Below are 24,650 nucleotides of genomic sequence, written 5' to 3' on the forward strand. Positions count from 1 at the left end.
TCTTTGAAAAGGTAAGTTATTGGTTTTTGCTATTTTGGCCTTCTAAGTTTGAGCTTCTAGGCTGCATTTAAATGCACACCTAAAAACTATTGCAAAACTAATCGTAGTTGCCAGCCCTAAAACATAACTTAATGGGGTTGAGCTTCAAAAGACAAATAGGCTGTTTTGTTTTGCAAAATAATTTTCATGCTGCAAGGGAATTTTCCCTTTAGCTTAGTGAATGTGATGAAAATTCACTTTGCAATTAAATACCCAATCATGTCCAAAAAATATAAAAATAAAACTGTATTTTTACTTGCACTTGATTAGATGATGGAAATCAGCAGAGCTTTACCTCATTCACTAAGCAAAGGGAAGAAATGCTCACAATATACAGTAATAATTCCCCTGCCAAGTGAACAGCCTAATTGCTTTTAATAAATCAACCCCCCTCGGCTCCCCTTTGCGCTGTTTAATATACCATAGAAAGTGTCTTTTTTTTTTATATCTGTATAATACCTTAGCCCTCCCAGGTCCTATTCTGGACTACAGAACAATTACTCTCTATGTTGTGGAGATAAGGAGAGGGAGGAGTATTTCATTAGTTTAGGAAAAGACAGTTTGGCAGGGCTGACATCATTTTATGCGGTTTCAGTCCACAATGTCCTTTGTGTTGTGAACCCACAACATGACATTAGGAGCTGAGTGCATTTTTGGCAGATAAACAGGGTTTTGCCTGTACTTACAGTGTCTTTAATGGAATAAAACATAGAAAAATGTGCATGCATTAAAGAGTCGTAATGCAGGTTTTTGCCTGTACATACAGTGTCTTTAATGGGATAAAACATAGACAAATGTGCATGCATTAAAGAGTCGTAATGCAAATGTTTATGCTTTGTATGCTTTATATATACCGTATTTATCGTTGCATAACACGCACAGGAGTATAACACGCACCCTAACTTTAAGAGGGAAGTTTCAGGAAAAAAAAAACTTTCCACAGCCCCCTGCATATAACACGCAGGTACAGTTTCCCCTATATTTTCAGGATAAAAAAATTGTGTTATACGCCAATAAATACAGTATATATTTTTTTTCTTTCTCCGACATACACCGTAAAGGGAACCTGTGGGCTCACCTTCTAAATGTAAGGTTGCCCTAAGTCTATAAAGCAAGCATATACAGTACATGTCAAAGTTAGCATAGAAATCGCATAGGAATAGAAATCCAGAAAACCTTGGTGCTCTATCAGGCATCCCTTGCACATACACCTTTCTATAGTCGAGTGCAGACAGAGATGTGCTAGCAACTATTATGGGAGCTGTGAGGTCAATAATTGCCTAAAAGATGTTCTGACACAGGAGCATAATTTAAAGGAGATCTAAAATCACAGCATATACTTTCATTTTGTAACATCTGCATTGTAATAACAATACAAATAACAATACAAATGCTGGATATTTTTGACAATCCATTTTAAACTTGCTTAAAACGTTTCCTTTTTAAGTTGAGTGCTGCACTTACCATCTCTTTCAACAACTTCATGGATTCCCTTACTTCTCCTCTGCTCAATCCAATGGTTTTAATTTCAATTTCTAATGATTGCATACCCATTGGTACCATGCTGCCTGAAAGCAGTGATGACGTAGTGTGTTTCTGAGCACAGCCCCCAATTTTAAGAGATCATCCCCATAAAAAAATGTCTGCTATTTCATCCCTATTAGTAAAACATCATCTCCAACCCATAGGTGAAAGGAAGAAAAGGGCAAGTCCCAGCTGTGTCCATGCTGCAGCCTGCACAGCTGTCTCTGACAGGCCACCTTCAGACTGAAATTGTGCCGATTAGCTACTTCTCCTCAGCAGTGCATGTTCACAGAACATGGTGAATATGTGTCACTGCATTCAAGGAAGTGTGGTATTCTTCAACAAAAAATTAGAAAACTTCAAGATCATTCAGGTCAATAGAAATGGGCTAGAAATAACTGAGGTTCAATGTGGAAATAAATATATGATTTCAGATTTTGACCCAAGATACACTTTAATTTCCAAATGTGCATACATTGAAAAGCACCCAGTAACATGGTCGTTATATTTAAGACTGACACATTAGAGCATATTTTACCTTTTTCATACCGATGCTCTTACACTGTACTTGCTCTCCAACTAAGAATAGAAACAGCCTTGGGGAAAAGTCCTATATATAGCTGGTTTATATCAGTCTGTGTTCACAAGGCATGCTATCCAGCCATTACCTAATGAAAGATGCACATTTCCCAGTGCAATAATTGTGGAATTTGACAAACTAGGCAAGAATGTATCATTATGATTCACAGGATGGTACAATGACAAGGTCTGCCTAAGGCCGTATAATTATCACCTGCTCTGCCTCCTAAATATTGGCTTTATTTATGTGTTCCAGTCCACAGGGAGAAACAAAACACAAATCTTAAAAGGAAGCACAGTCTTTGTTAAGAATGAGTCAAAGACACACAACCTTTCACTTTAAAGCTTTCTCTAGCTAGTGACTATGAAAGTCTTACCAGGGGAGATAAAATATAGTGTATGTCTATGAGGCAACTAGAATCAACAATGATCATCTACAGCTGGATCATTTGCCAATTCCATTATATCTAAATTGTATGACCAGTTATTGCAGTATAAAGGTGCCTGTTAAGTTCACATACCTTAAAGAACTGCCTAAGAGCACCACATATCATGGAGCTTTAAAATGCAAAAAACAATTTCAGTTCTTGAAGTTGTGCTGCTACTGGGGCACACTAAACTTCAGGAACCAGTTGTTGTTTGAATACAGGAGCATCCTCAGATTTGGAGCTCTTATAGAGTTTTACAGTTTAAGTGAACTTACAGGTATCTTCAGATTTTTACAATATATATATAAGTCTACTTAACACTTAACACTTATTACCTTTAAAGTAAACATATGTTCAACTTACATGTGTCCAAAAAAAACTGACAATTACCAACTTTAAGATATCCAATTGTAAGAAAGATCTTTCTTACCTCCAGCAGCCTTATTGACATAAAAAGTATTGTGGTAGGCCCCTTTCACCGTTCAGGTCCAGATTTTTTGACGGACCTGAGCGGACGCTCCATGCAGGTCTAAGGAGCGATGAATGTCAGCGGTGACATGTCCATGATCATCTCCGACCTGCTAAATTCAGACGGACTGGAACTCTATTTTCCATCCGTCTGGCGGATCGGATTGAAACAGACAGAGGGTCCGTTTTCATCCGATCCCCCATAGAGGAGAGCAGAGCCCTGCAGTTCCGTCCCTGCACAGTGAGCAGAGACACACCTGTCACCCGCCGGCTCAGTGGGGATCAATGGATCGATCCATGCTGAGCAAAGCAGAGGCCATACAAGGACACGCCCGTGTGAGAGGGGCCTAAGAACACAGGCCAGTCTACTGTCTAGTATGCTAAACTGCAACACCATGGGGGAGATTTACTAAAGCTGGTGCACACAGAATCTGGTCCAGCTGTGCATAGTAAACAATCAGCTTCCAGGTTTTTTTTGACAAAGTATAATCGAACAAGCTGAAGTTTGAAGCTGAGTGGTTGCTATGCACAGCTGCACCAGATTCTGTGTGCACCAGTTTAGTAAATCTCCTCCCATGTGTAAACGATGTAGGGACACCAGTATAAATCAGTAAATAGTTTAAATTCATATTCAGTAATACTGCAAAAAGCATGGGTTATAAGTGATACCCTTTACTGGCTAACTTAAAGTGTTTGTTAAGGCAGTGTGCACAGCCACTGCCAGCCCCTTTGCTCAGATGACATGATGCATATACTTTATGCCATTTTCTAAGATTATTCTTATAAATACAATTTTTCTTATCCCCAATTAGCAGTCATGTGATCACCCGGCAATGTCTTCCTCTGATGTAAGTATCAGAGGAAGAGGCTGAACTCTCCCTCTGACGTCTGCCAACCGGTCATGTGACCACCCATGTAATATAAACATCGAAGAAAGATAGCACCTGACCGCTGATCGGGGATGAGAAAAACTATATTTATAAGAAGAATATTAGAAAATGGCATATAGTATATACATCTGTAATCCTAGCAGATGGGCTGATAGTAATTGGGAGCAGTAATGTGCTAGGTGCTCGAAACAGTGATAGAAGGGAAGGGGAGGTGCAGCTCACACACAGAGTTGACAGGGAGGGTGGGGAGGGGGAGGAGGACACAGGAGCAGAGAGATGAGTTTTAGATAGCAGGTTGGGGATGATGGAGGCACGTAAACTAATCACGGTGTCAGGGCTCAGCAGTCATGATGCACTGTGGTCAGTTTACAGGAGGAAGGGCAGAAACTGACAGGATCAGCCAGGTATTACAGGTGTTACAGGGGGGCAAATCACACAGCATAAGTACTCTGTTGTATAACATGCTTTAAAGAAACAGGAGCAATATTTGTTTTGGGGGGGGGAGTTAACAAAGGCTTTAAGCTACTAAAAAAGCTTTCAGGATAATGTAAATTCCTTCTTCGGGATAAAAATGAATAACGCCTGAATAAGCCATCTAAGTAATCTAAAAAGCGATAACCTTTAATAACTTAACATATAAAGTATATCACTTAGACTATAAATATATTTCAACAATTGAACAACACAAATTAGTTTATTGTCTACTATTATTTCGAAACCTCCACTTGATGCAACACACTGACCAAAGAAATAAAGTACTGCTTCTTTGGATATTCTTCTATTGCTATATATCTTATATTTCTCCTCTACTCCTACTTGGAGATTTGATTATCACATACAAAATGATGATACTTTTAGTACACATCTTCAAAGTTGGTCGATTGAGTATGATCAGCACAATGCCCCCAATAGGAACCATTCTATTGCTTGCTGGGAATCAGCTAAAGCTTTTCTCGGAGTGAAAATATTAGCTTACTCATGCGCTCTATAGAAAAAAGCTTTTTCACAATCTATATAAAAGTCTGTGACAAAGCACAAAATGCATATCATATATACAAGGGTAACATATGTGACCAGGATCACTTCAGCTGGATAAACATCTGTGTGATATGAGAAGGGAAACATATGAGAGCCATATTTAATTCCTTGGAAATGTCTGCTTTTTCAAATATAGTAAGAAGTCAGCCTGACTGCTTGCTAATTTTGCCAGGAGTCAGTGTCCGATTTATCATATTATGTCTGCCAAGGGATGGAAAGGGCAATATTAAGGCTAAGCCCTCTTATATAGCTGATGTTTTTCCGGACTGCTATTGGACTTTATGCACAGTGAACTTTTCCACTCCACTGGACAGAATAATTTTCTGAAAAGCACTTTCCTCCCCGATATACAATAATCTCTACTTGTTAAATGGTGAGATCATTGAGGAGGAGGTCATGCATGTTTATGAACGTTCTGCTGGTGCCAAGGCCCCTGGGCCTGATGGCCTGAAAGAAGAATTTTAAATTGTTAAAACAAAAGGTTGGTAAACACCTAGCTTCCCTGTACAAGCCTACAATAAAATCCTTCCTAAAAATCACCAGCATCCACTTGATCTGGGATTTATGAGCTAATTTGCTAATTACCAAGACAGAAAATACCTTTCAAGTAAATTAGCTGACAGATTGGCACAAATACTACTGAAACTAATTGAATCCTTCCAGGTGGGCTTAGTCAATGACATGGCAGCACTATATAATATAAGGAAGCTGTTGATGGTGTTAAAATATCACTCACAGTACATATTATGATTTTGACATCTCGCACATTCCTGTGCGATTCCCAAGGGGTACAGTGTAGTGTGATTGGAGCCCATTCATTTTGAATGCACTACTGCATTTAAGGTGACATCAACTTAACTTTGACACCTATTGAATATCACAACTGCAGTGCGTTTTGAATGCAGTGCGGGCAACACGGACAGAATGCATGTTTCCCGCATTGTGGTGTGACCAGGGCCTTAAGCAGATTTTTCTTTTAGCAGTTAAGTAACAAAAATCTTACAAACTGGATTTACCAGCATCTGCCAACTGTGCAGGACCTTATGGGTGTTCCACAGAAATGTATGCTTTTAGATAAAGTGTTCAATTTAAATGGATAGACTGATCCACTGGACTAGTGAGATGTGCTTTTCTATAGAAACCAGCCAACATTCAGCCGGTCCGACAGAAGATGTTGTTTGGTCTGTTGACCATCTCCCTCCCAAATTTTTTTGGCGAGGGGGGGGCAGTCCTCCTGTCAGAACACAATAACACGGCAGAGGAGATTTCTGTACTAACATTGGATTAATACAACAGCGGCTCCAACCTGAGCTGTCAGATTATTTTTCATTCAACGAAAACTAGTAGTATGTACAAGGCTTTAGGCACAAGCCAAAATACTTATGCTTTTTTTATGAATTGTAATTAGTAACAGGTATCAGGAATCTGGTTATAAAGTTGTTAAAGTAAAATTCAAGCTTAAACCTGAATAGCCATAAATCCCCTTCCCCCTCCTAACACCTATGCTGAATAACCTGTGTAAAAAAAATGTATATACATACCTATTTTTAGCCCACTCCAGTCTGGTCATGTGATCCAACTGTTAGTAAAGCCTAGAATGGTGACGTAACCCATAGGCTCCCATAGGCCCCCTAGCTGAAGTCATTTTTTAAGACTAATTAGGTTTAGGGTGGAATTCTACTTGTATACATCCTACACAACTAAACTGCATTCACTCTTCTGCACCTAAAATTTGCTGGAGATGTGGTTCAATGCCAGGTGACATGCTTCATATCTTTTGGTACTGCCCAGACCTGCAGACTTTCTAGTCCATGCTATTATTCAGAAATTTGCTGAAAACCTTGTTTTCAGGAAACCAGCAAATTATCTTCCCTGTCTACATTCTACCATGTTATAAGTACTGTATATGTATTGGTCCAATCTAAACTTAGGGGTGTACTCACTTTTGTTGCCAGCGGTTTAGACATGAATTGAGTTGAGTTTTTTTGAGGGGACAGCAAATTTACAATGTTATACAAGCTGTACACTCACTACTTTACATTGTAGCAAAGTGTAATTTCTTCAGTGTTGTCACATGAAAAGATTTAATAAATTATTTACATAAATGTGAGTGGTCTACTGACTTTTGTGAGATACTGTATATACCTACAGGTACACTGTTTTAAAAAAAATTAAGGTTAAAGATAGACCACTTCTTCAGGATACATCACATTTCCCTGTATGCACTGGTTTTATGTATTATTGCAATTTCTTGTATCCGAAACACTGTAATCTCATTTTGATGTGATTTGTCATTATTTGATATCAATTGTAGTTATGATATATCTGAATGTCTAATATGGCATTCCCCCCATAATAAAAATAATATGGAAAAAAATGATGCTGCCTGCAATTGCAAAATGAATCTTAGCATCTTTAGTTATTCAGAAGTAGACACTAAAACACACATTTCTGTATTTTGTACATGGCATTATCTAAATAATATGGTAAAAAAAAAAAATGCTGCCTACAGTTGCAAAATGGACCTTAGCATCATATTGTATATCCTTTTGTAGAAGACACTAAAACAAGCTGGTAATGCCCTGTTTATTCCTTTTTGCACCATTATCTACGTATTAGTTTCTCAAGCCCATTGTCTTTTAAGAAACTGTATACTACTTGGTGCACCCCGATCTCCCAAATACTTCAGGATGGGGGTTACTGTAGTAAGCAAAGATTCCTTCTTTCATTATCATTGAAATCAACCATTACGCTTTTTGGCTAGTCATTCTTTCACATTTTTCATATTAAACGTTTAAAGGAATATAAAGTTTTCCATGCAAATCTTACTTACCAAAGAGAGGAGCCTTCTGTTCCTGTGACTTCCAGATAGTCATATGCATCTTCTAGTTGAAAATCTGTAAAGATCAAGGCAATTGTATCTCCAACCTCTGCTAGTATTGTCCATGTACAGTCAGCATTGTTACTATATTCCGATGGGAAATGAGGACTTGTGATGATTCCACTCTGGCCTCTTAAAGTTCCTCCACATGCATCGTCCGCTAGACAAAGAGGACAAAATATGTTATAAAGCAGCACCTATCTCTTGTTCAGTATGAATCCAATTTACTCAAAGTGGATTTTTATAAGTGTAAAGCTTTTTGATTGATTTTGTGAATGAAAAAGTAATAAATATAAAGCAGACCATACACTATACAAGTTGATTTTACAATGTACATTGTTTGTTTTTGCAGACAATCTAACCATGTGTACGCTCCATCGGACAAACTTTTTTTGCTTTTTCATTGGACAAATGTTCGCTGTGTGAACAGACAAACTTTCAGGCAACAAATGTCCTACATCGGCTAACCCGATCGTGCATACACAAGTCCATCAGACTAATGTCCAAAGTACAAACACGCATGCTCAGAACCAATGCTAAAGATCAGACAACAATAGCAGAAGTTGCCCAAAGGGTGGTGGTAAAGAGCAGAAAAACCACGTAGGGCGTCTATAACGTCACAATGTTTGTGTTTGTTGGCTGAAAAAGTCCTACCATGTGTATGCATACCAAGTTCACGGACAACGCCCTTTGGTGAAAAATCTACGGAAAGTCCGTTGGAAGCCCGATCATGTGTATGAGGCTTTAGAGTCTGAAAAACACTTGAGACTGAGTTGGAGGTTCACCTTCCAGCAGGATGACAACCCTAAATATTACAGCCAGAGCTACAATGGAATGGTTTAGACCAAAGCACATTCACGTGTTAAGCCTCATACACACGATTGGACTTCCATCTGACTTTTCCGTGGAACTTGCTCCGAATGGGCATTGTCCGTGAACTTGGTATGCATACATACGGCAGGACTTTTTCAGCCAACTTTCACCAAATTACGTGGTTTTGCAGCTCTTTACCGCCATCCTGTGGGCAACTTCTGCTATTGTTGTCTGATCTTTAGCATTGGTTCTGAGCATGCGTGTTTGTACTTTGGACTTTAGTCCGATGGACTTGTGTACACACGATCGGATTAGCCTCCACGGGACGTTTGTTGACGGAAAGTTTGTCTGTTCCCACAGTGAACATTTGTCCGATGAAAAAGCGAAAAAGTTTGTCCGATGGAGCGTACACACGGTCGGATTGTCTGCTAAAACAGGTCCATCGGACATTTGTTGTCAAAAAGTCCGATCGTGTGTATTTAGAGGGCCTTTAGAATGGCAAGACAAATTGAGAATATATAGCAAGACTTGAAAATTGCTGTTCACAGATGCTCTTCATCATTTCAGACAAAGCTTAAGCTATTTTACAAAGAAGTACAAAGCTGGTTGAGACATCCCCAAGACTTGGAGCTGTAATTGCAGCAAAAGGTGGTTCTATAAAGTATTGACTCGGGGGGGGGGGGGGGTGGGCTGAATACAAATGCATGCTCCACTTTATCACATAGTTATTTATAAAAAAAAAAAATACATTTAGCATTTTCACTTCCACTTCACAATTATGTGCCACTTTGTGTTGGTCTATCACACTAACCTCCAAACTACGGCCCTCCAGCTCTTGCGGAACTACATGTCCCATGAGGCATTGTAAAACTCTGACATTCACAGATAAGGCTAGGCATGATGGGAATTGTAGTTCCTGAACAAACATCTGGGGTGCCATAGTTTGGAGACCCCTGGTCTATCACATAAAATCCCCAAAAAATAAATTTTCATTTTTGGTTGTAACATGACAAAGTGTGGAAAATGTTAAGGCACTGTAAGTTATTCATATGTTCTCTTTGCCAACAGTCACTATCTTCAGTTCTCTTTGGTCCTTGTTGCTAAAATTTGAGTAGTTATGGCATAAAAAAAAAGAAACATTTGTTGTTATAGCTTAGTGATGGGAGCAACGCAATTATCATAGCAATATATTAAATTTATAGCCGTTGGTTTTTGGCAACAAATTATTTAAAAGAAGGATGGCATAATTTGGTAAACAAAACAATGACAATTGAGTATTGTCCGTGATACTTTTATTATTTACACTAACATACATTTTTTCAGGACAAGCTTTGGGGGTATGTCCCCTTCTTCAGGGTGACCAGCCGAACTGATTCGCAAAAGTTTTAGCAGAATGTTAAAAAAAAGAAAAATCATGGCAATGGTAATATTAAGATTTGGTGACTAGGTTTACTTATTATATAGGATATTTAAATATAGTTAAATAGCACATTTACTTATAGAATTCTATAGAAACTAAAAGAGGGACACATAAGATGGAAAGACGTACAGAGGGACTCAGTTCCAAACCAGAGATTGTTCCTCTAAATGAAGGAAAGTTGACAGGTATGTTTGTTTTATTATCTTTTACAAAGTGAAACATTCACCCAGTTAGGGGGGACATGGATCAAGTTTTGTGCTCTGAGGTCTCGTACACACGATTAACCAGAGGACAACGGTCTGATAGACCATTTTCATCGGTCCAAACCGATCGTGTGTGGGCCCCATAGGTTATTTAACCATCGGTTAAAAAAAAGCCAACTTGCTTTAAATTTAACCGATGGATAGGAATCCATCGGTTAAAACCGATCGTTAGTAGGCACAACCATCGATTAAAAATCCATGCATGCTCAGAATCAAGTTGACGCATGCTTGGAAGCATTGAACTTTGTTTTTTTTCAGCACGTCGTTGTGTTTTACGTCACCGTGTTCTGATGAGATCGTTTTTTTAATCGATGGTGTGTAGGCACGACGGACCATCAGTCAGCTTCATCGGTTAACTGATGAAAACGGTCCATCGATCCATTCTCATCGGATGGACTAATCGTGTGTACGAGACTTTACATCTGGAGATGGAAAAGTGCAAAGGTTTTGCAATCTTAACACAAATTTATGTGCAAGGAAAAAATGATGGCTTCCAGGATATTGTGGACCTGATATGGAGAGTGTTCTTGAACATGCACAGTACAACCGAAGACCTATGTAGGAATCAATTTTTACAAAAAATTACACTTTTTCCTGAAATACTGTATGCTGTATTATTTAAAAATTGGTATTGGTGTTTTGCTTCTTTGCATGTATCAGGAATAATATACTGTACCTAACTATGTCTAAGGGCCAACTCACACTATTTCAGTGAGGTAACACTACGTGTTTTGGTGTGCTGGAATGGCATTAATTTTAAATATTACCCCAACACACTAAGTCCAAAGGCACATGTGCTTTTGTACTCCCTTTATATTGCTATTACTTACATTCCTACAAAAAATGGTCAGTACCATTATGTATTGGCAGTCCATTCAAAATGAAAGAGCTGTGTTAGTATCCACAACAAACATTACAGGTGCCACTGAAGGCTCCACTGGGTCCTCTTGCATGACAAATGACTAGAAATCCAGACATGCACAGAGCTCGTCCAAGCTCAAACATCCAGTAAAGAAAAGAAGGCCTAAAAGTCGCACAACACAGCAAAACCCTGTGAGGAAGTGTATAAAAGCCTCAGCCTGGGCTCCAAGCAGGCAACACCTTCTTAGAGCCAGTGCTAAGGCTATCATACACATCCGCTCACAAGGTTTACTGTGATGTGCGACTTTTAGGATTTCCTTTCCTTATTAGCTGTGTTAGGATAGCATGCGTTATATGCATGTGTTACTGCACAGCACTATTATGAACTTGCATATGAATTAAATTAAGCCTACATCACAAATTTAAAGTAGTTGTGAACCTCTAGAATGCAAAATGGACAACACATATTATTCTATATTGTGTACTTGATTTGATCCAAAGCACCTGGTGTCATTCCTTTGGATGAGTCCACTCCTGACAGTCTATGCCGACACCAGACAATCCCAGGAGAAAGCCCCAACCCCCTCCAGCACACAGAAGGTGATTGACATTTTCAGTTGTGCATGTTTCCCTGTAAGACTGTATAAAGGGGGGTGTATCCATTCCCTTAAGGGCTCAGATTACACTCTGCTCCCTGCTCTAGTCAGTGCAGTGTGTGACATCAGATACCCACCTGCTGCTATTTGGACCTCAAAAATGCTGTAAAATGTGTGTTTTAGGAAGCTGTAGAGAAGAGAGTGCTGCAGATAAACAAGTACAACTTATGTAAAATGAGTTGTTTAATCTCTGTGTATCACCTAAGGCTATACATTTACTAGGTATATGTAAGGGTTTACAACAACTTTAAAGCTTTTCTCTTGCATACATAGACATTCTTAAAATCTATATTTCATTCCTATTTTATCAAAACAAATCTTTGCTTTTTTTGTAATTGCAGATTGATTTAAATTGAGCAAATTAGCAGACAATATGCAAATGAGAATACTGGTTACAGGGAGCTATGCACAGCTTTTTAACTGCCACTGTGGGTTAAGTGCATACATTGGTCATCGCCATGCCCCAGTTCAATACATTGAACTTTTCCAGATCATTTTAAATTAACTGCTTTTATGACCCCGCTTAAGGTGCTAATAGACTGGGGAATGCAAATGAACAACACAGCTAAATGTATTTTAATTACTACCCGACACTGTTGAATAGCTGTTAACAGTACCTACAAGCTGATATTAAGATTGCAACCTTTCACATGGAGCAAGTGTCTCTATCAGCTCACAAAGTAAGGAAAGCCTATAATTTTTGGTATATTTTTGATTTTCTGACAGAGTCACGTAACAAAAAAAGCCTTTCTAATATATCCAACTATCTCTGTATATCAATAGTGCTACAGTACATATATGTTGTTTTTAACTCCATACCCAATTGTCATTATTTATTACTTCTACCATTTCTATTCTTCCTTTGTGAATCCATTAAAGAACTATAGTAAAAATTGGATTTGCAGTAGACTTTTTGTTTCTTTTTGTTTTGTTTTCATTCGTAAATTACATCATTTTGTTCTGTTATATTCGTTATGTTACTTTATTTAGTTTTTGGATAATTTGTTATTTCTGTAGTGTCGATATTCTTTATATCGAATTGATTCTTTTTGTATGTATATCGATTTGATTGGATATTTATGTATGTATATAAATTTGTGATAATGGTTTGTAGTTTGGAAAGTCATTTGTTTATTGAATCCATTAACACACACAATGACAATATCTCTTCTCCTCTGCTAAAATACAATACAACACCCTTCTCACTTTGTTCTATGGAATGCAATTTGAGAGCAATCCAACCTGTAAGATTTACACTGAGTTGGCCTTTTGTTTCATTAGACCTTTAACGAATGAACGAATCAAGCCAAATTCATTTGATGCTTTTGCTACAATTTCTTTCATATTAGTTTAATTTTTTTTCTTTGGACATTCGGATACATCCAAATGTCTGAAGGATGCAAAATTCAGCCAAATTTTGATTAGTTACGAAACAAATTGAACATGTCTTATTTGCAGTCAATTCTGCCTACATCTGTAAAGGAATCAGTCAAAAATTCTGTGAGAAGGTGCAACATTTCTAATCAGCATTTGGGGGATTTTCTTTAAAGGGTAAGTTTATCTGTCAGGTGAATTTACACTGGACCTCCTCCTCATCCCTGCCCTGCTGACCTGGAGTCCGGCGATCATCCACAGTGACACATTGGGTCGTCACTTCATTGGTCCAAGCCTTGAAAATCCCCTGTGGCTCAATCTTCTAAACGTACCTCCTCAGGGAGTACATATAGGAGTATTCTAATTGGTCAGCGCTATTTCACATGGGCAGCACTGACCAATCAGAACCCGCATAGCCCGTCCTGTCACGGCAGGCGAAGAGGAGAGAAAGACGCTGGGATTTTTAAATAATCGGACTGCTAAAGTGGAGATACGAACGGAATGGGAGATCACCAAAATCCAGGTTAGCGGGACCAAGTGCGATGGGAAGTGAAAGTTCACGTTACAGACTTTCTGTAAAGGTGAACTTTTTTTATTACGCTAAGGACCTGGTCAAAAAACCTTTCAGGGAAGCAATCAGCACTGTTAATTTCCAAGATGAATGCTAGTTTCAAATGCAGTTAAGGCTGAACTCTAGACAGAAAATCAATGCAATAATTGACACTGACACATCGTTAAAACATTTTGTTTTAATACAAGCAGTGAGAGTACCTGCATTTGACCTGGTATCTGCCTCTTGCAGTCCCTGTACAGCAGGGATGAAGTGTGACAAAGCAGTACAAGGAGTCAATCAGTTCATGTGTTGACAAGAATCATACTGTGATTGGAAAAGAAAGCAGAGTGCTCCAAAAGATGAGTTCATCACTGCTACAAGTACAAAAAGTACTGCAAGGGAAATCTCTGGATTTTAAGTGAATATTGCCATAAACACTGGCTTTATTATGAATGTTTTTTATAGGGCTGTGTTCATTTTAATCTTATTCTTGGTGGTATTTATGCTTTAAAGCACTTATTTAGGATTACTTTAACTAAGATGGCTCTCCAACTAGCACACAGTTTGCTATCTGGATATAATGTAGTAGGTTCCAAAAATGGGTGCAGGTTGGTAATTAGTCTGAAGTCTGAAGTCTGAAGACAGATAGTCTTTCATTCTAGAATGTACAATGGTACTTTGTAACCTATAGCTGCCATAGTCACCAAACAAACATCAGTGTAGAACAGCAATGCTGAAGACATATTGACAATTTTCTACCAATTTTATCAATTTTCAGATTGATCAAGGCTGCAATCTAGGCAAGACAGCCAACTTATGACTGGCCCCTATGTGTCCCAATATATCATTGGCATTATACTGTAGTATTAAATAGCCACCAAAGCCAGGCTTTCCATACATTTTTTTTATGTGTCAACTCCCTTCCCTTATCTAGCCACTACTGTTCTCTGCACAGGCTATGTACAGCACAGTAATAATGTCACTGCTATGTTTACAAGGTTATATTTAGGTAGACGCCCTCTTATAAAGTCAATAACGAAATGCATTAGTGAGTATTCATATGGCCACCTATTCAGACCTATCAGTGTGAAGCTCAACATGGGTGTCACTGCTACTGATACCATATATGCCTATATTAATGTTTCCATTTGTAAGTGTAATTCTTGGGGGGTATTTTGGAAATAAATTACTTGTCAAATAGAATTATGTTATGAGATTGTTTTTCTCATATACCCCCACTGTGGAGATTGCCACTATCAGTGAGAGCACTTACTGAAGTGGAGGTTTGTATCCCAAAGGAGTAGTCTGACTGTTGATCTGCTGATGGCAGGAGGCTCTTTTTTACACTCTCAAGGCGCATTCACTTCTGACTTGTGGTGAGTTTAATATCCTCAGGGCGAGAAGCCCTATGTGGTGTGGTGATGTGTTCAATTATCTTGACGTGAATCATCAGCAGTGTGTCAGCTCTGCTTTGAAGGATGCAGTATTGATTTAAGGTGTTTCAATATATGGACTGAGTCACCTACTGTTTCAGCACTGCTAGTGTTTATTTTCCTTGGACATTAAACACCTTATTTATATAATATTTAGGTTTGCAAATTATTTTGGTGCACATAAAATGGATTTATATAATTTTTGACTAATAAGGAATTCATTTAATTGGAAGTTAGGTAAGCATAGGTAAAATATAATGTCAAAAGAGCAGTCTTAAAACGTACTGTTGAGTCAGGCCTCGTACACACGACCATTTTCCTCGACAAAATCCATCAAGAAAAATGCTGGCAGAGCTTTTTTGCCAAGGAAAACAGTCGTGTGTATGTTTTTCATCAAGAAAACTGTTGTGGGTCTCTTTTTTCTCATCGGGAGTCTTAATTTCCTCGTCGTGTTTCTCGTCGGGCTGGTTTAGGACGAGAAACACGTTCGTGTGTATGCTAAGAAACCCATGCATGCTCAGAATAAAGTATGAGACGGGAGCGCACCTTCGGTAAAAGTAGCGTTCGTAATGGAGATAGCACATTCGTCACGCTGTAACAGACTGAAAAGCGCGAATCGTCTCTCACCAAACTTTTACTAACACGTGGTAACACGAGATTAGCAAAAGCAGCCCCAAGGGTGGCGCCAATGGAATGGAACTTCCCCTTTATAGTGCCGTCGTACGTGTTGTACATCACCGTGTTTGACAACGACAAGATTTTGTCTTGACAGTGTGTATGCAAAGAAAGCTTGACAAGATTCTCGACAAGCCTGACAAGAAACTCGTTGAGGAAAACGACGTTTCATTTACGACGAGATTCTCAGTCGTGTGTACGAGGCCTCAGAATAAGATCAACATGTACCACTTTAACAGACTTAATCTATCTACCTGTAAGGGGTGGACTTACTAAATGGTTCTTATGGTTTTTATGGTTCTCGAGGAGGAGATCCACCCACTATACTTGTATTGATGATCACGGTCTCCAATATAGAAAGTGATGGGAAAACCAATATTTTAGAGTTATCCATGGAACATATTTTTTATCAAAAAAATAAAAACATAAGAGAGGTTTTGGTTTTTCATACATTGTACAAGCATACATAATACTACTACTACTTCTACTACTACTACTACTACTACTACTATTACTACTAATAATAACAATAACAACTATTCTACACATTTAAATGCCCCATAAATATTATGACATGCTACATAGGGTAGTGTTTATAACACTGGAATAAAAAGGCAAATGTCACATGGTCATTGGTGATGTAAATGACTAGTTGGAATTCATCATATTTGAACAGTATGTTGTCACTAGACTGTAAGGTTGCAAAAAAGGCTGAACCAAATTGTAGCAACACATTTTTCCGAAACCTCTGCTTATGCAGCTTATTCTGAAAAGTTTAGATCTGTTTATAAATGTTTTCACCTGAGATTCACTGAACATTTACCCATGATTCAAGCAATTGTCAGATTAAATCAAATCAGAAAAATGTGCTAAAGACTCTATGAATCTTGGGTGAAAACATTTATAAATACACCTGTAAAATGTCCTTCCAACTGCTGAATTCCAGCAAAAATATAAAACTATTTTCTTTTGACCCAATAAATAACTTTATCACGTGAAACTTAACTTACTTCTACAGGCTGGAAGAGGAAAATCCCAAGAGGCGCTGTTTTGGGAGCTGGAGACACAAGTTAGTAGGGCATGTCCTTCAAGCATATAGCCTGCATTGCAGCTGTAGCGGACTTTGTCCCCAACATTGAATGTAGTTCCCTGTTGTACACCATTCAGTAGTCGTCCAGGATTTCCACATGTGTGACTTGGCAATACTGTAAAGACAAAAATATCATGATAAGTCAATTCCAAATACTGCTAGAAACATGTTACGCTTAAAAATATAGTGCATAAGTGTTGCTAATATTATTGTTAATATTATTTCTGCAAAAAAGAAACAAACAGTCTTTTCACACACTTCCTTTTTTTTCATTCTATCCAAATCACAATCATACATAAGATAGTTTTCTAAATATCTTTAGTTTATTGGTTTTCTTTCTGTAGGCTGTAAAAAATGTTTAACCTGCTAACATGTGTTTCAAATTTTGGTTGATATGATTATAATATTGATGCCATTTAAAAAGTAAATGTTAGGATTGAAATGTGTAAAACTTTACCAATGCTGAAGGATTGACGTGATTGTAAAGTCTCCTTTTTTTCCTCTAAAAATAACAGATGTTATACTTACCTGCTCTGTGGACTAAAGGAATAAGTTGGGACTTTAGATGAGACATGTGGGTCACATGTCTACATCCCGGAATATGTATGGGGGGGGACTTTGAATAAGGCTATAAGATGAGTCAAAATCACAAAAAAAAATAAAAAAAAGTAAAACCACAAGGAGCATGGCAAAATGACATGATACATGCAGCTATGAATACAATTGTCAATCACATGTTACAGACCATATATGGAAACAAACATTGATAGCAACCAACCAACCAATGCGTGGTGTGGTATGGACAATTTTATTCATTGCTGCATGTATCATGTTATTTTGTCATGTAACTTGTGGTTTTACTAATAAACACCTATTTTTTGTGATTTTCCTACTCATTTTATAGCCATATACACTGTCCTCATTCAAAGTCCAAAACCCCCCCTTTCATACTTACCTGCTCTGTGCAGTGGATTTTCACAGAGCAGCCTGTATCCTCCTCTTCGGCTCCCCTGGCCCCTCCCTTGTGTCGAGTGCCCCCACAGCAAGCACCTTTCTAAGGGTGCACCTGAGCTGAGTCACAGCTCCCTGTGTCTATTCAGATACAAAGCCTCAATTTGGCCCTGCCCCCTCTCTCCTGATTGGCTAACTGACTTTGATTGACAGCAGCAGGAGCCAATGGCATTGCTGCTGTGTCTCAGCCAATCAGGAGGAGAGTCCTGGACAGCCGAGGAACTCGTGGACATTGCTGGACAGAGATGGGGCTCGGGTAAGTAATAGGGGGTGCTGGGGCAGCTGCTGCACACAGAAGGCTTCTTATCTTAATGCATAGAAGACATTAAGATAAAAATTATTCTGGCTTTAAAAACACCTTTAAAGCAGAGAAATCACATACCAATATCTAATATTTTCCACCTCAATTAGTTTGCACAATTTGACCCTAATTTCCAAGCAAAGTCTCCTTATTGTCACCTGGGATAAAAAAATGTTGCAGAAGGGTATGGCTATTGGCAATGTCATTGCTGATTCACTTTAAGGAGGACTGGGCTAGCTCCAGGCCCACCTGCCCCCTATCTATCCATTTGAATGCATGTGCTCCCACTGTTGGAAACTCTCATAAATGTACAAGGGTTAGAACTGCAGATAATACAGGGTGCCATGAAGGGGCCATGCAGCTTTCACGTGTGTTTGCAAATGTGTGCTAACTAAACCCTTGTTTTTAACACATACTGTTAGACAGGTTAATTCGGTTGATAAGCAGACTGGTTGGTAAGTTGAACGGGAAATTTTCTCTGGTTTTGTCTTTCATGTGTTGCCCTTCCATGTGCTCCTTGTTCTAAAGGCCAGTTATAGATGGGGGGCAGGGGCCATTTGTTTTTTACTGGTGTAAATATTGGTAAGGGGACACACTAGACACCTTTGCTGCCATTATTCTATGTGCTGGGTGTCCAATGTGCCCCTGTCCTTCAAGGAGGACTGGGCTACCTCAAGGCCCACCTGCCCCCTATCTATCTATTAGAATGCATGTGATCCCACTGATGGGGACTCTAATAAATTTACAATGGTTAGGACTGCAGGTAATACAGGGTGCCATGAAGGGGCCCTTCAGGTTATGCATGCATTTTCAAATGTGTGCTAACTAAACCCCTGTTTTTACTGCATACTGTTAGACAGGTTATTTTGGTTGGTAAGCAGAGCTGGGAATTTTCTCTGGTTTTGTCTTGCATGCGTTGCCCTTCCATGTGCTCTTTGGCTCTTTGCTGTTAATGCCAGTTATAGAAAAGGGCAGGGGTCATTTGTTTTTTACTGGTATACATATTGGTGGGGGGACACATTGGACAACTTTGATGCCATTGTGCTATGTGCTGGGTGTCCAGTGTGTCCCTGTGCCTTTAAGAAGGACTAGGCCCCCTCCAGGTCCACCTGCCCCCTATCTATCCATTAGAATGCATGTGCTCCCACTGTTGAAGACTCATACATTTACAAGAGTTAGGACTGAAAATAATACAGGGTGCCATGAAGGAGCCTTGCAGCTTACACATGCATTTGCAAATGTGTGCTAACTAAACCCCTGTTTTGATCGCATAATGTTTGACAGGTTAATTTGGTTTGTAAGCAGAGCTGGGAATTTTCTCTGGTTTTGTCTTGCATGTGTTGCCCTTTCATGTTCTCTTTGCTGTTAAGGCCAGTTATAGATGGGGGCAGGGGCCATTTGTTTGTTACTGGTATAAATATTGGTAGGGGAAACCACAGGACACCTTTGCTGCCATTGTGCTATGTACTGGTGTCCAGTGTGCACCTGTGCCTTTAAGGAGGACCTCCAGGCCCACCTGCCCCAATCTATCCATTAGAATGCATGTTCTCCCACTGTTGAAGACTATCATAAATTTAAAAGAATTAGGACTGCAAATAATACAGGGTGTCGTGAAGGGGCCCTGCAGCTTATGCATGCATTTGCAAATGTGTGCTAAATAAACCCCTGTTTTTAACGCATACTGTTAGACAGGTTAATTCGGTTGGTAAGAAGACTGGTTGGTGAGTTGAGCTGGGAATTTTCTCTGGTTTTGTCTAGCATGCGGATATATGGAAAGAAAACGCACTCTGGAATACATTTAAATTCTTTATTTGAGAAGCAGTTACTTTGTACTTGCTGATTATCGAATAAAGAATTTGGACGAATTCCAGAGTGCGGGTTCTTTCCATATATCCATATTCCGGGTTTGTGATGAGTGGGAGGTCGTCTGAACCTGGCACCTGGAGAGAAGGTACCAGTAACCAACATGCATATTTGGAGGTTTTCACAGTAGAGCAGTGCTACCCTGTGTGTACATTTTGTCTTGCATGTGTTGCCCTTCCATGTGCTCCTTGTTGTGAAGGCCAGTTATAGATGGGGCAGGGGCCATGTATTTGTTACAGTAGCTGGCCACACCTGGTCATGCCCACTGCATTTTAGATTGACAGCACTGCCTCTGTTGCCAAAATTACACTGTAGCTGTAGTGTCAACCAGAGGTGCATGAAAAGCAAAAAAAAAAGGCTCACTTAGGGAAGTTAAATTTGTTCTTATTTATAACAAGCAAGGCTTGTTTATCAACGAGTAACTGAATTTTTGGACTTATTTTGACAGTCACACAGAAGACGTGGGATGTTCTTTAACCTCCCTGGCGGTATGATTCTGTCAGAAAAAACATGCAATCACTGAAATTTTCTCAGTTGCAGAATTGTTGCTGTCATTATTTTTTTTTTTTTATGACGAATTTCCCCACAAATCGCTATCGCACAATTCTGCAAGTGATTATAATTTATTATCGCTGTTTTTTAGCTGATCTAAAACCATTTTTGACATAAAGGGACACTTTTGGTTGCTATGGACAATCTACAGTTTGCAGGGAGAAAGAAACGTTTTTATTATATAAAATGACATGCATGACACAGGACAGACCACTAGGGACAGGGGGGTGTGTTTTTTTTACATACAGTACTGTAATCTATAAGATTACAGTATACTGTATGTAAGGTGTTTGTTTACTTTTTTGAATTTGGCGCCGTTCTCCGTCCCCGTGCGTCGTAACGTCGCAGGGAACGGAGATCGGCGTCACACGGAGGCACTGTGTGAATCGAGCGAGGTCCCGCTCGCTCACACAGCGGGGTGGCATCGCTGGATCCAGGGACAAGGTAAGTAACTTTGCCTGTGGATCTAGCGAGGCAAGCCCGAGTCTGACTCGGGGTTACCGCTCGCAGCAGGAAAATCTAACCCCGAGTCAGACTCGGGAACACCGCCAGGCAGGTTAATTCCTATAGAGCAGCTCTTTTCAACCAGGGTGCCTTGAGTTTTTTTCAGGAGTGCCTTGGCAAAATGCTTAAAAATGTATCAAAAATGTTATACAAACCAGCAGGTGGATCAAACCTGCCTTTTAGTTACACAAAGCCACAGGTTTTCATTATGCACCATTACGACTTTCTAGACACTGGCATCCTAACAACCAATGATGTCATTAGTTAATAAGGAGGATGTCTGTTGCCTCCACAGCATCCTTGTTTCACCCTCTTGAGCCCCTCTCCCTCAACACTGGGGTGACATTAGTTGAGTGATGGAGGGAAATTGTGGGAAAAGAGAAACATTGGAATACTAGTCAGTACCAGTGTGCAAAAGTGTATTTGCTTTGCAAGAATAAATCACCTCTAACGTTGGGTGTCCTACGTGTGGATGTTGCTGCATTGTGTAAAACTATTAGAATACTTTTTACATTTTAGAATGGGGTGCCTTGAGACTGCTCATAATTTTAGAGGGTGCCTTGAGATTGTCTATAATGTTAAAGGGTGCCTTGACTGAAAAAAGGTTGAGAAACACTGCTCTAGTTACCAGGTCTGCATATCAGCCATATCAATTATGACTGGGTTCCAATCTCTCTGTTGAATTATTCATTTGTTTTGCATTATGGAGACAGCAACAGCAGTAAAAAGTCCAATCTAGAAAAGGAAAGAGCTGGCAACTATAGTGGGAGATATAATCACTGAACTCTGTAGAAAACATCTATATATGAAATACCAATGAGTGACCTTTTAATTTGCTGAAATATCATATTTTAAAATAACAATATCTGATTATTATTGGTTTGAGAGAAAATGACAACTTTGGCTAATATGGTCACTTGTTCCTTGTCACTGGTCATGTGTGTGGTTTTAACTACCACTTCCATTATGTCCCTTACTATTCACAAATTTGACCTTTTCTTGGCTTATGGCCCTAATCATGCTTCTCCTCAAAGCATTAATTTGCATCTAAGCACATAAAGTATATGTTAACCCGATTGTACAAACGTTGACATGTTAATGTATTTTAAAATGCTGTTTTATTAAAGTAATAACTGGCGACATTGCCATAAAGCTTTATGATCATGCATTTTCTGTTATGGGATGACAGATACTATGGCCCAGATTCTCAAACAATTACGTTGCTCCTGGGCAGCGTAACGTATGTGCTTTACGTTACACCGCCGCAGGTTTACAGCGTTAGTGCCTGATTCTCAGAACACTTACCTGTAAACTTGCGGCGGTGTATCGTAAAAGCGCTTGGCACAAGCCCGCCCAATTCAAATGGGGAGGGCACCATTTAAATTAGGCGCGCTCCCACGCCGAGCGTACTGTGCATGCTCCGTCGGGTAAATTACCCGACGTGCATTGCGCTAAATGACGTTGCCCCGACGTCATTTGCTTAGACTTTTACGTAAATGGCATCCAGCGCCATTCACGGACGTCTTACGCAAACGACGTAATTTTTTTTTAATTCGACGGGGGAACGACGGCCATACTTAACATTGGTTGCCCCTCCTAATAGCAGGGGCAACCTTACGCATCGCGTACGCTACGGAAACAACGTAAATTCTCAGCGTCGACCGCGCGTATGTTCGGGAATCTCGTGTAATTACCTCATTTGCACAGACGACGGGGAAAACGACGGTGCGACACCTAGCGGCGGGAAAAAAAATAGCTTTTAAGATCTGACAGCGTAAGAGCCTTACGCCTGTCAGATCTAATGGGTATCTATGCGTAACTGATTCTAGGAATCAGTCGCATAGATACCCGGGGCCAGATTAGAATTTACGATGGCGCAAATGGTGTTGCGCCATCGTAACGCCATTGAGAATCTGGGCCTATGTAGCTATCTCTGGGGCTAACATTTTTGAGATTTCCCTTTCTATCCCAGAGTACAACATAAGGAGCATAGAAACATTACAATAAAAAGAAAATCCTCCTTTAGATAGTGGTCAGAGGAACAGATTTCCCCTTTGGAAAGATTTCCCTTTGCTTTCTGTTCCTGTGCAAACAGTAAAGTTTTGAATTTACAAACACTTTTTTTCCCAGGTGACAAGGGTTCCCCCGAATTAATAGACTGGGTAAATCTTAAGTGTGGACAACATACAACCAATCTCACAGAGGTTCTAATCCTCCCTTTCTCTATACAAAATGTAAACTAAAATAAATAAATAACAAATTGGACTATAGAAACACTGTAATCATTGGGCACTGGTGGAAACCTTGAAATAAGAATGTGGGCCATTTTTTGCGAAAAGGCACTGCGTCGCTTTAACTGACAATTGTGCAGTCGTGCGATGTTGTACCCAAACAAACTTGATGTCCTTTTTTCCCCACAAATAGACCTTTCTTTTGGTGCTTTTGATCACCTCTGCGGTTTTTATTTTTTGTGCTATAAACAAAAAAACACAATATCTTTTATTTTTTTCTATAGTAAATATCCCAATTTAAAAAAAATAAGTAAAATTTTTCCTCAGTTTAGGCTGATATGTATTCTTCTACATATTTAAAAAAAATATCAAAATAAGCGTTTATTGATTTGTTTGCGCAAAAGTTATAACGTCTACAAACTACGGGAAAGATTTATGGAATTTAAATGGTGTTTTTTAATCTAATTTTATTACTAGAAATTGCGGTGATCTGAGATTTTTTGCGGTATTTTAATGTTGCGGCGGACAGGTTGGACACTTTTGACACATTTTTGGGACCATTGACATTTACAGAGCGATCAGTGCTATAAATATTCTTTAAATACTATGTAAATTTCACTGCCAGGGAAGGGATTTGTGTGTTTACAAAAATTCATGCGACAGCGAGTGGCCGGCGGCGATCGTTCCCGCCGGCCACGCGCATCGGGTTCCTCGCCGTGCAGCGGGCGCGCTCGTCTTATGGTGGCTCTCCTGGGTGAAGCTGTATATGTACGGGATTTCGCCTAGGAGAGCTATTCTGCCGCAGTATATCTGCATGAGGTGGTCGGGAATTGGTTAAAATTTTAAAACTTTTGGGCTAATTTAAAGTGTATTTTACCCTAATATACATATTCTGTGGGATTAGCACAATAAATAAAAGATGAAGAGAACTCAAATCGGTCAGAGGCAATCAGCAAATATTTAAATTATGTGAACATTATATATATATATATATATTTAGTTATTTATTTATGTAAATATCAGATATACAATACATTGATTACATATTGATTCAAGATGCAAAACAACATCCTAATGATGCATTGTCTAGCAATATGCTTAAAAGGCAACATCCACTCAATTAATGTAACCTGGGCAGTGTCTAGCCCTTTAAGAAGACAGGAAAAAAGTAAACCACGATGCAGTATAATTGAAAAGACAAGG

The 24,650-nt window shown here is 39.2% G+C and overlaps 1 protein-coding gene across 1 annotated transcript in view; it reads right to left on the bottom strand.

Moving 5' to 3' along the window:
• Positions 1–24,650, bottom strand: part of CSMD2 (CUB and Sushi multiple domains 2) — a 1,186,454-nt gene that overhangs the window by 654,256 nt on the left and 507,548 nt on the right. Inside the window, exons 4-5 of the mRNA XM_040337101.1 lie at positions 16,906–17,100; positions 7,800–8,007 (exon numbers count right to left, since the gene is read on the bottom strand). Of these exons, the coding sequence (XP_040193035.1) occupies positions 7,800–8,007; positions 16,906–17,100 (403 nt within the window). The remainder of the gene's footprint in view (positions 1–7,799; positions 8,008–16,905; positions 17,101–24,650) is intronic.

Source organism: Rana temporaria, chromosome 2 (assembly GCF_905171775.1).
Source record: "Rana temporaria chromosome 2, aRanTem1.1, whole genome shotgun sequence".
Lineage (NCBI taxonomy): Eukaryota > Metazoa > Chordata > Amphibia > Anura > Ranidae > Rana > Rana temporaria.